Below are 12656 nucleotides of genomic sequence, written 5' to 3' on the forward strand. Positions count from 1 at the left end.
ATTGCAGAAGAAGCTTAATGTGTAGTTGTAAAAACAATGGGGAAAAAAAGGTGTCTGAAGAAGAAATGATAAATGTGCTTTTTTTTTAAGCATTCACTCGGCCGGCCGTTTGGCGCATGACATGTGGCGGAGCACCCTGCTACAGAACTCCGCCAGTTCGAACCCCCCACGAACTCACCGCCACGGCCCTGCGCGGGTAGCGGGGAAGCGCACTCGCGTTTCCTTTTTGCCTTTTCCAGCCAAGTCCTCCGCCCGCTCTACATCTCTCTTATTACCCTTTATTACCTTACACTCATGCCACACAAAGTACAATTGTTTACAATGAACTGTACATGCAACACAGCAGTTTTATGAATATTCAACAAGAGCAAGTTACATTTGGCCCTGGTTTGACAACCACACTGGGGCACATATTCACCAAAACACAGCACACCTTGACAATCTTATCAAGCAGTGCTGTCTTCATCCTCACATGATATGAGTAATCGGATTGGCATTGTAGAAAAATGACACGCGAAGCTGTCAAACACTCTATTTAAAAACTATTAAAATAAGATATTTCTGCTGATGAATACACTGAGCTGGGTTATAGTGCTGTGGCTTATGTTGAAATCTGCTGTGCTGTAGGGGAACAGGCTGTGTTGTCTTGTTGTGTGCATGTTTGAGTTGTGTTTCTTTTGAGATGGTATATTTTTTTCTTAACAGAAACAGACTGTGTCCAGGGTGAGAAGGGTCAGCTGTGATCTGAGCTGCACGCCCCAGTGTCCTGGAGGTGTACAGGTCCTGCAGAGATGGGAGTTTGCAGCCAATCACCTTCTCAGCAGAGCGCACAACGGTTGCCCGGGGCGGCATCGTGGTGGGGGGCGGCATCACGGGCATCGGCGAAAAAAAAAAAAAAAAAATTGCTCGTACTCATGCTGCCCCGACATCAGCCGGCGCATATTGGGAATGGTACAGGCACCGATCGGTTTTCTATCGCCCATTTGCTGGGAGTAAGGGCGCCCTCCGTTTGCGAGGTGCGCCTGCTGCTTCGCAAAATAAACACTGAAGCAGTTTCACAAAACTTAGCGAGCAGTTTGCTGACTGTAGCATGGGAGATGGGTGGTCTCGTAGGGTGTCTTGCATTGAAATCTGCTGCAATGACCCGGTTACTGCGTTCACCAGATATCAACACAATTTCGATCCGCTCCTAACATGTTAACCTCTTCGACATATCAATGGCTGTGAACAAAGAGAAACTTGTAAATAACTCATGAAAGGATAACCAAGCACACCATTGGGCAGAGAGAGTGTTCGCCCGTGGCGCCAAACAGGCTAGGACCGCCACTGTCCCTGATAGTGGCTCCAGCGTACCACACGGTGATGGAGTTGAGGATGGACTCGATGATTGCAGTGTAGAATTGCATCATCGCCCGTGTTGGCAGGTTGAATTTCTTCAGCTCCCTCAGGAAGTACATCCTCTGCTATGGCATCATGGCCTTGGACTCATTTTTACAACTTTTTAATAGGAAAAAAAGATTAATTTTAATTAAAAAATGTTTTGACATTTGTGAAAATGGAATTTTTCCTGTATTCATTTTTTTTACATTTGTTTTGGTTTTTATTGCCTTTTGAGTCAAAAGTCTCCAGAGGCAGATGCTTGGTTTCCTGGTATTTCAAGACATTAATGCAATGGAAAGGGATTTAAAAAAAGAAAGAAAGAAAGGAAACAGTGGAAAGTGAATCTCACATGAAGCGGAGGAGCTCAGAGTTCTCTCACTAGTCTAAATATCTTCAGAAGTGAGTGCAGATAGTAGTGGGAACATTTACTCAAGTACTTAAAATACATAAAGTCTGTGTTTCAGGTAGGTGTTTCCATGTTATACTAGATTCTGCTATTGTCATGGTTGGCTGTGTGGCAGGCGAGCAGAAGCGGTGGACGCAAAAATGCAGGACTCTTGGAGACGGGAATAAACTGAAAACGCAGCTTTATTGCTGGAAGAATGACTGACAAAATAAAACTTACAAAAGGAAAACAAGACTCTAAAGCGAGGTGCTGGAGGACTGGACATTACAAACACACAGCAGGTTGAAGGTACGACGCGACAGGGAGCCCAGGAAAACACAGGGCTTAAATACACAGGGGAGTAATTAGGGAATGGGCGTGCGGGAGGGAGGGAGACACAGCTGGGAGAAATCAGGCTAACGAGACGGGAGAGGTAAAACTGAACACACTGACATAAGACATGAACTTTCAAAGTAAAACAGGAAATAAGAAACAAATCACAAAACCGCAAACATATCCACAGTCATCCAGGACACACATACACACACATATACATATATATACACTCTGCACAGTTATGTGTTAAAAATACAGTAGATCAGGTCCATCAGTCAGAAACGGAGCCTGGAGACGTCTGAGACAAAGCTTTTGTAGCTCTTTGTCGACGTTCCTCATAATATTTCTAAAAAAAGGGAAAAGTGAGAAAACAAACATCGTTAGGCCAACAGTGTGATTTTGTGTGCTGAATCGTGTATATGTATGTGCGTGCGTACCTGCAGGTTGTCGTAGTGTTTCTGGCTGCAGCAGTGGAGTTCCTTGGCGGTCTTCTCATTCAGGCAGAAAACAGAGCAGATGTTACAGAAAAATCCTGATTTAGGGACCACAAACTCCTGACCTGCAGAGAAGCAGAAACAGGAAGATTAGACAAGTATTAACAACACATTTGAATTTAGAGTGTGTGTGTCTGACCGATGGGGCTGTTAGGGTTGAACTGAGGCAGTCTGAAATCTGCTACAACACACGGAGACTGAGAGCGAGATGGCTTTGCCTCAGCTCCGACAAGCTCCCTCCTGCGTTTAGCCACAACTGAAAATGAAAAGAGCGACACGTTAATCATCAACGAATCTGCTACAGGAGCCACTGGGTTTATAACATATTTAAACATTCAATTATAACTCAATAATAATTGAACAAATGATTTCGATTTACTTGAAAAGCTGAAACGTTCATCGGCCACTTTATTAGGTACACCTGTTTGACTGCTCATTAATGCGACTCTCTAATCAGCCAATCACATGGCAGCAACTTAGTGATTTAGGTATGTAGACATGGTCAGGTGACCTGCTGAAATTCAAACTGAGCATCAGAATGAAGAAGAAAAATAATTTAAGTCACTTAAACGTGGCATGTTTGCTGAGCTTAGCATTTCAAAAACTGCTGATGTGCTGGGATTTTCCCACAGAAGCATCTCTAGGGTTTACATAAAACCGTCTGAAACAGAAAATATCCAGTGAGTGGCAGTTCCCTGGAGGAAATGCATTTTTGAGTTTAGAGGAGAATGAAATAACTGCTTCACGCTGACCGGAAGGCCAGAGCAAGCCAAACAACCACTTATTACAATGCACAAGAGCATCTCTGAACGCACAGCACATCCAACACTGAAGCAGATGAGCTACAGCAGCAGAAGACCACACTGGGTTCGACTTCTCTAAGCTAAGAACGCAAAACTGAGGGTACAATTCACACAGGCTCAGCAACGCTGTAAAATAAAAACGCTGCCTGGTCTGTTGAATCTCAGTTTCTGCTGTGACATTAGGATGGTAGGGTCAGAAATCTTGGATCCATCCTGCCTTGTATCAAAATCTCAGGCTGGTGATGGTGTGGGACATAGTCATCGCACCAACGGAGCATTTCTTAAACACCACATATATAAAATATATTACTACCACCAGGCTGAATGTCTGTAGCACAGTGAGGAGCACAAATATGAGATCAGAGCCACAAAATATCACAACTTGTCTTTTTATATTCACTTTACTGTGTTTTGGCTGTCAGAGCGGTGTATTTTGCTGATTTAAAGCAGCTCTTTGTACCTTTAATGTCGGCCATGCTCCATCCATCATTCTCCTCTCCCTCCTGTGTCTCGTCATCAGGACACTTGGGCTCTGGCTGCTGTCCAGCAGGGGCGGCTGCAGCATCGGGCTGGGTCCCTGCTTCCTCCTCGGTCCTCTGGCTCTCCGCCTGGCAGTCACCTTTGGTCACTGCATCAGTCGATTCTGCGGTCTTCTTGGTTTTCATTTTGAGGTTGTCACCAGAGTCTTGCAGACGCTGTTTCAGGCTCTTCAAACTGAATTTGAAAGCAAAGATGCCAGTAGGTTACCACGAAAAGAGGTTTGTTGTCACAAAATGTTCATGTGAAATAAGAAATTCCATTTCAAATTCCTAATCTAGAGTTGCTTATATCTAAATCACATGCTGCTCTTTTTGCATCTTTGGGAACTGTTTACTACAGACGACCTTGAGGAGCGTATGGTATATTTGACTCTGCCACTAAAGCTGAAAAAGAAAGATACTCACGACTCAATACGTCCAGCTTTACTGCTATGAAGAGGAGAGAAAGAAGCACAAGGTCAGACAGACATGAAGACACTTTAAAGAAAATGAAGAAACACAGTGTAAAATAAATTTCCTCTTTTTCTCACTTCTGATCGTGGGACACACTTACCAAGCAGATAAATAGTCCTTGGTGACTTTGCTCTCCATCACCTGTGTTAATCCACCAGGTTCGGCCATCTCAATGCATATCTGAGAGAACAGAACGGATATTTGAGCAACACAGTGGTACTCAATGGGTGTGCTACAGGCACGATTTGTATTGTACAGGGCGATAAAGAATTTGTCCTGGCGAGTTTCTTTACTGCCCTGTACGATAGTACAAGGCAAAGAAAAAAAAATCTTGGAGTTTTAAACTTGCAAATGGGAAATAAGTGCAAACATATTTCTATACTTTTGCAAAGTTTTGATTGAACAATAAAACCACTGAGCAAGAAACACTAAAAGAATAACTTAGCGCTGCCTCAAACTGCAGGGATCTCCCCTGCTCGATGGGCCAGGACAAAAGGCTGAACAGGTCATAAGATTACTACTTGGTTGAGAACTTGGTGCATTTCAGGCAGTCCTTCTTCACCAGTGTTTGCAAAGGCATGTGTAATTCAGATTGCCTGCCGCAGGGACTGTCTGTACATGGAATATTTAAACTTGCTCAACTCGTGTTAAAAAACCACAAAGTCTCCTTCAGACTCATTTAAAATGTTTCTCAATATGAAAAGAACAGCAGACACCATGACAAGCCTTGCAGCCTTCTGTAAAACATAAAACAGTTGCACGTGTTTATGAAATCGTACCCTGTTGGCAAGCGGCAAGAATCTGACAAAAGCAGCGATGGACGCCACCACTTCCATGATCATCATGACAAGGTCCACATTCACCTCGGAGACCTCCACACTCAGCAGCCGGTCCTCCAGAGACTCCGACTCTGGAACATGCTGAAAAACAACCAGCGTTAAGATCAGGGAGACCCGAGCCTGCTGCTTATTTATTTTTTTTTTTCTTTCTCTCAGCCTCTCTCTCGCACTTTTTTCCCGCTTCACTCTGCACGCGGGCCTTGTGCTTTACGCTGGGCAGAGGGGGGAGGGGCGGTAGTTACACTCAGTAGCACAGGAACAGAGCCAGAGAGAGAGAAAGAGAGGCAGGGACAACAACATTAGAAAGGTATAGTAATCATCCACAACTATTTTCGGTTGCAGATGATAAAGGATTGAGAAAGTTTGTTCATGCAGGCCCATATGACAGAGAATATGCATGTTCTTTTAGTTTTCATATTATAATTTATATTTAATTGTGTTGTGGTTTGCAGTGTTTTGTGTTCTTTTCACTTTAAATTTGTGAAAGGAAAAAGCTGAAAATTTAAATAGTTAAAAGTTGAAATGTGAATAGTTGATTTTTGTATTATATGATTTATTTATTACATTTTATGTGGAGTGAATAAATAAAAGTTTACGGTGGCCCCTAGAGACAAAGCACATACAAACTTCAAATCACGTACGAACTCTGAAGCATGTACAAACTCCAAAACACGTAAAAACACGTACAAACTCCAAAACACGTAAAAACTCCAAAACATGTAAAAACACGTACAAACTCCGAAGCACGTAAAAACTCAGAAGCATATAAAAACAGAAGCACATAAAAACTCAAAACACGTACAAAAGACAACAGAAGTGCTCCAGGATGCTGGGCGCAGTGTTGAGCCTTTGTTATCTTGTGGCTACACAAGCCAGCAAGTACCAACGACCGGATTTGGTGTGTGGTAATAACAGGTAAATGAACTTTTTTTTTAAATTATTTGAATATATATATGAGTGCCTGTGTATAAATACACAAACAATACACACATGCTTTCAATTGTGTAATTTAAGTGATCTAGTAGCTCTGCTTTGGAAGTTCAGTTCATGCTAGAAATGTGTTTTGGAGTTTGTACGTGTTTTGTCTCTAGGGGCCACCGCATATATTTATATATAAACATATATAAATAAAACCACTTGTTTTTACGTTAGTAATTCCTTTTGTGCATAATTTTATATTATTGTTAATAATAAATTAATTAAAGCAACAAAACAACCTGAAGAGCCGGTTCGGAGCCGAAAGAGCCGGCTCTTTTTAGTGAGCCGAACCGAAAGAGCCGGATCTCTAAAAAGAGCCGGAAATCCCATCACTAGAACAAATACAGACGAAGTAACAATAAATAGTTGATTTGAAATTCATGCATATTTTTAGTTTTTCCATTTCTTATTCAGATATTTATCAATGAGTGACTTATATGTATGTATATATTGTATATATTGTGCTATTCCTTACTTCTTGTATCTGTCTGTGTTACTGTTTGTACTGTAACCAATATATTTCCCCCAGGGATCAATAAAGTACTCTGAGTATTCTCATTCTAGTAATATTAGCCCAGAGAAGGATGATGCTGTGCTCACTCCTTAGAGGAGAAATCTGTTTTGATTGGGATCTGAATAGTTTGAGTGAAACAGGAGCATGCCCCCGATTTAACAGCCCCCGATTGCTCCATTTTCATACCTCACTTGTACCAGGAAGCATGTCTTGTAAAACAATGTGGATTCTGAGCGTCCACTCTCCAACAGTAACTGGATTTTTGAGGTAATCCCTGGCAAAATCGCAGCACGCATCCCAGCTGTTAAAAAACACAAAGGCCTGGAGGGGAAAAATGATGCAGAGGAAACATTCAATATCAATCATTAAATTGAATTCAATTTGCAAATGCAAATTTCTCTGTATCAGCCTGCTGGGTCTACTCCTCACCCTCCTCTGCAGTGATAAAACGATTATTTTGTAGTACAGAGTCTGAACAGTCTGATCAGGGACGTAACGCCACACCAGCTTGGTGACATCCTCCTGTCTGTAGTTTCCTTCTGGCAAACCGGTCAACATGATGGTGGAGAACGTAGAACCTTGAGATTGGGCTTTCTGCAAGACACAAGGTTCAAGAACCAAAGTTTATTCGAAGAGAAACTTTGCGGTACTTTTTAAAAAATATATTATTATTACTGAGCACATAGAGAAGACAAAATGAAACCAAGTTTAGCAGAAAAAAAGAAATGTGGTTTTTGAGGTGAGTATTTGGAAAAATGGACACCTCTTGGTATTTACTCAAGGATTCCTGTTTAACACATGAAACCTGGGTTTATAAGATGCACTCACCTCAATGTCATCAGGTTCACTGACAGTTAAATACTCTAGAAGTGTAAAACAGACACAGTTAGTAACAGTCAACACTTTATATCTGGAGGTTAATTTTAGTTTCCAGCTGTTTCTCTCACCTGGGATTGTGAACCAAGGAGAGACAGTGGGGAACACAAAGGGACTAGTTGTCATTGTGATCCAATATGGTGAAGTGCTGCGTTGTGGGATGGTAATATCTTCTGTTGGGACAGTTGCACCATCAACAGCAACCTCGCTGTCTGGCAAAGCTTTGTCTGGCAATCTTGGTGCTGCACAAGCAAAAATAAGTTTTGTTAAAAGTTTTGTGGGGGAAAGAAAAGGAAAAACGAGTGGTGCAAAACAGGTTTTTAATGTTTACAATGATCCAGTAATATCAATGTTTTGACTTTTATTTGAACTTTAAGCACCTTTACAGATACCCAAGGTATCATAGACATCAGAAAAACAACGATTAGTGGGTTAGATCAAATGCCAGACTGAAAAAGTGCAGTTTAAGTAATGGCTCTGGCTCATGTGTCTGGGGCAGAGACAAGCAGAAGGAAATTGACCACTGATGGAGCAAAGATTTCTGGAGGGGCCAGAAAAGAGGTCAGAGAGATAATAAGGCAAATGAGCATCAAAGGATTTGTGGGAACCAGAATCACAGTGTTAGTGGATAAAAGTTGAGGGAATGTGTCACAATGATTGATTGTGAACAACAATAAATCAGCAGTTTTGTCTGCACTTTATCCACAGCCCAGGGGAGACCTGAAAAATCTATTCATGAGTGTTTCACAAACAGAAAGCGAAAGAAAGGTCTTACCAGATGACCTTCCATTAACTTAACCCATCTTTTTGTTTCCGTTTAAAGCATATTTGTTTAAAATCCCATTTAAAAAACACTTACGCAGTGAGGTACATCCACACTGTGGTATTTTCAGCCTTGACAATTTGTGGCCGGTGGGCCGTTTTAGAAGGCTGTACCAAACGCCAAGGCGATCAGCATCACGAAGAGACTGAAATTCGATAAACACCTGAAACACAAGAAAGAAAATGTATTCTGAACATTTTACCTTCACATTGTAAATGTTAGAAAACAAGTGCTAAGCACACGTGGAAAGAGTGAACTAAGTACAGCTTTATTGTGGAGTTCACTGGATTCAAGAGTCAGAAATCCTGGCTCAATGATGCACTGGAGCCATGCTCAACATGACCCCTGCACTAATGCTGTAATGTGATAAATACTAGTGCGCATGAGCATATGAAGAATTGCTCAGCGAGCAGCTTATCGGCAGTCTCTCTTTACTATCGCTATAGTTTTGCAGTTGTGCTTTCCTCAAGATAAGTAGCATCCAAATCTAGACACATTATCTCTTTTGAAGGATGGATTTATGAAGGTTGGTGCACGTCCTTTAGTTTGGTGTGCAAGCGGTTAATCTGTCAATTTTTCTGTATGGTTAAGATTACACTTACACAAGCACATATCTCACACAGCCTTTCACAGACTTCTAACACATGCACTTGTTGGCATTTATGAGTGTGTTTATACCTTGTTGAGAAGAGGCAGGTAGTTTCTTACACAATCCATTTTTTTCAAAGCTTCTCTGAGATGCCGGGACTCGCCTGGCGAGATGTTCCTGATGTAGATTAATCGTGCTCCATTGTCAGTCACTTGCTGCTTCGAGAAAACCGGGTTAACGTGAAAAAACAACAACCCCACAAACAGTATGACATTCCAAACATTCTTATACTACAGCTCCAAGATCAAGGCCATAAGTTTGCACTTATATTCACACAGCAGGTATGCACCCTGGCAGCTATCTTCATTTTCCAAACAATTTATAATTGCAGCTCTCGCTGTTTTTGATAACACTGGTTGAAAAAGTATTTAAACTAATGTACACACAGTGCCGTGGAAAACGCATTTGGCTCGTTCCCAATTTCCTAATTTTTTGCACAAGTTTCAAATCGTTAAACAAATGTTTAAAAAAAATACAAAATGCATTTTTAAATGAGGATTTAATCTATTCCAGGAAAAGAGTTCTCCAAACCTTTCCTAGCCCTGTGTGAATATCTGAAAAAACGGGTATGTCCCCATTTTTCAAGGTGTTTTGACTTGGATGTGAGTGCTTCCAGTTATGACTTTATACTCTGACCAATAAATCTAAAGGTATTCGAGTGCAGTCTTTGTTTCTGAGATATGTGCGTTACTTACATAGCATAGCCGTTTCATCAGAGACTTATAAAACTCAAGCTGAAAGAAAAAAAACAGTTCAAAATCATTACATCACTTCGGATTCGGTTCGATTTATTTCAGCTTAAAGGTATTTTTTTCTACAAAAAGAAATATTTTTTACATTTATAATCACACTTTAAATAAACAAGCAGAAACAAATATTTTCAAATAATTGTAATAACATCTGTCACAACAGTAGATTGCATTATCTACACACAGTGCTTACCGGCGTCATTAAAATGTTGCCCTTCTCAACCTGCAGTCGAAGTTTAGACCCACTGAGAATAAAATCGTGATTTTCTGATGCTAGCACGATGTTTTTAGCTGCCACTGCTGTCGGCATGAGGGCAAAAGCCTGAAGGAAAAACAAACAACCAAACACTGATTTTTACTGAATAACCATGAAGACAGGCACTCACAAAATATGTATTAACTAACTAAATGTTAGTTAGGTCGTCTTAGAAAAGAGATTTAGAGCGCCATTAAAATGAAGGTCATAACCCAGCCCAATGCAAACTGGTGCTTACCATGCGTGCCTGTGGTATAACGTAGATCGTGTCGTCGTAATACTCAAATCGGTGTCGAGTGAGCAGACCGGCGATGTCCTCCTCTGCGTAACAGCCATCGTGATACTCTGGCAGGTTGCTTATTAACAGCACCTTGTAATCAAGCGAAACAAGCTGTGCAAACGAAAAGAATTTCAGGATCAGTTCACAATTGCAATGGAAGAAATTCCAGACAGAAATCTGAAAAATGCAAACATTAACTTATAAACCTCACTTTGAGCACTGTCTACAACTATGAACACAATCAGGTACCTATTACAAAATGTTTCTGATGCTAATTTTCCTTTACTTCTTTTTTTCTTTCTTTGTTTCACGTAGTGCAGCTCTACCTTGACTCACTGACAAAAAAGGCAGTAAGAGTCAGCTATGAAAGTACTTTTCATTTAAGGTGGATCCATAAACAGTGATAACTGATTCCCAAAAGGCAATGTGTAAACAGCACTATTGCACATGTCAAACTTGGGAAGGAAAAACCTTTTTAAGCACTCAAAACCACCATGTCCTGGATGACTGTGCATATAATTTGAACATGTTAAACTAGCTTTTCAATAAAGGAGTTTTAGTATGTGTTAGTACATGAGATAATTGTTTTATTACAATACTAAATTGGTAACCAAGAATGGTGCAATTCTATTGGTGTCTATACTGACTACAAAATCTCTGGTATTGCGACATCCCTAGTGAATTTTTAACATTTTTCTACATTTACACCTACTTGAGCCTCCGTAGCCTTGGCTGTATTTTTAGGTGCCACCGCAGCTTCCTTACAAACACACACACAACGAACATACATTAGTTTGTATTACTACCAAAACTGTTAAGTTACTACATTCACACTAAGAATCATACATGAGCACTTGTCATGAGCTTACAAGTATTTACAGACAAGTTGGAGTCTTCCATGCAAACCACAAGCAACTGTGGCAACTTGCAAGCAACCAGTGCGATTCCAAGGATGTTTTCAGTGCAATGTGTATATATAGATTTAAAAAATGCATAATGCAACACAGCAAAATAAAAACAAAGTACAGTGTGTATGCTTTCATAGCATTAGACTTGAGCGGAAGCTTCCTGACATGGGGATGACTATATAAAAGCTCAGTATAATCCAAAGTAACTATGAATTTGAGGGGTGCGAGACTGTAGAAGAAATGTAAGGATAACCAACTGACTTTAAACCGCATAATGAATGCAGGACTACAACCGTGAACGGACAGTATATTTATAGAGAATTGTAGCTACGGTGCATAAATATCTATCTTAGATTGCAGAAGCAAACCAGGAGACAAACAGGAGAGGAACTTTCTCTCGATTCACAAGTAGGTCAATGAACTCATCCATCTATAACAGTGACAGGGGCGGATCTAGAAGGGTGGCATGGGGTGGCAAGTGCCACCCTAAAATGATCCCTTGCCACCCCAAGTGCCACCCCAGTTTTGCATATGACAGTGTTGTTTATTAAAATAAGACAGCATTAACAGTTTGAACGTAGTTACAGTCAACAGTGAATATAAATGCTAAAACTGAAAATATTGCATAGTGTTCCCCCCTCCACCATTAACAAATGGTTCAGCCCATAGCAGGACCGGCTTTTTTCTTGTTTTCAGTAGCAAGCGATGCTTATGATTGTGCCAGAGCACATTCTGAACAACACCATGGGAATTTCGTTTTTTACACAGGTGGGTGGATGTTACACTCTGGAAATGGAAGGAAGGTGAGTGTTATTAACCCTCTGTGGTCCACGGACACGCTGCACCTCCAAATCACATGACTGATGTAAGCTGACACAGCAACAAGCTGCAGCCACGCTGAGTTTCTATTTCAGCCCACATTGAAAATTCGGACTTCAAAGTTTTTAAATTTTAATTACAGGCCAGTAAATCCAGAGTTATGATAATATATATAAGCCACGCTTTGTTCTAAATACTGTCGTCACGTTTTTGTGTGTGTGTGTTTTAAGCGTTTTGTAAGGACAGCACGAAAACAGTAAAGAAAGAAAAAAAGCCACCACCTTCCTAAATGTACCATGTCGACCAATTAAAAAAACAGTCAACGCGTGGGATTTGATTGTTTAGGAAGAGGGAAACGTTTTAGGAGTGACGGTAACGGCAGCGAGACAGAGCAAGCAAGTGAGAGAGAGAGTTTTTAGATGTGGGAGATTTGTGACGTTTAGTGTGGAGTGTTTACTTAGTGTGTTGTCTTGTGTAGTTCTGTTGTGTAGTCGTTTTGTTTTGTGTGTCAGTGAGGGCACTAATGAATGTCACAAAGGCACATTTGCAATGTAAACACTGTCACTAAGTAGAAA

General features: G+C 40.8%; 2 protein-coding genes across 2 annotated transcripts; both read right to left on the reverse strand.

Moving 5' to 3' along the window:
- Positions 1–1950: 1950 nt before the first annotated feature.
- Positions 1951–5347, reverse strand: LOC145428690 (uncharacterized). The gene is made up of 7 exons (XM_080301237.1): positions 5170–5347; positions 4491–4570; positions 4343–4366; positions 3859–4112; positions 2735–2851; positions 2539–2660; positions 1951–2447 (listed from the first exon to the last, which is right to left on the reverse strand). The coding sequence occupies exons 1-7, from the start codon at positions 5233–5235 to the stop codon at positions 2373–2375; spliced, it is 738 nt and encodes a 245-aa protein (XP_080157363.1). The 5' UTR covers positions 5236–5347; the 3' UTR covers positions 1951–2372.
- Positions 5348–6699: 1352 nt separating this feature from the next.
- On the reverse strand, positions 6700–9733 carry LOC145428691 (uncharacterized). The gene is made up of 6 exons (XM_080301242.1): positions 9099–9733; positions 8457–8583; positions 7669–7839; positions 7550–7584; positions 7151–7315; positions 6700–7042 (listed from the first exon to the last, which is right to left on the reverse strand). The coding sequence occupies exons 1-6, from the start codon at positions 9135–9137 to the stop codon at positions 6902–6904; spliced, it is 678 nt and encodes a 225-aa protein (XP_080157368.1). The 5' UTR covers positions 9138–9733; the 3' UTR covers positions 6700–6901.
- Between the last annotated feature and the right edge of the window lie 2923 nt (positions 9734–12656).

The sequence above is a fragment of the Astatotilapia calliptera genome, chromosome 1, assembly GCF_964374335.1.
Source record: "Astatotilapia calliptera chromosome 1, fAstCal68.1, whole genome shotgun sequence".
Taxonomy (NCBI): Eukaryota; Metazoa; Chordata; class Actinopteri; order Cichliformes; family Cichlidae; genus Astatotilapia; species Astatotilapia calliptera.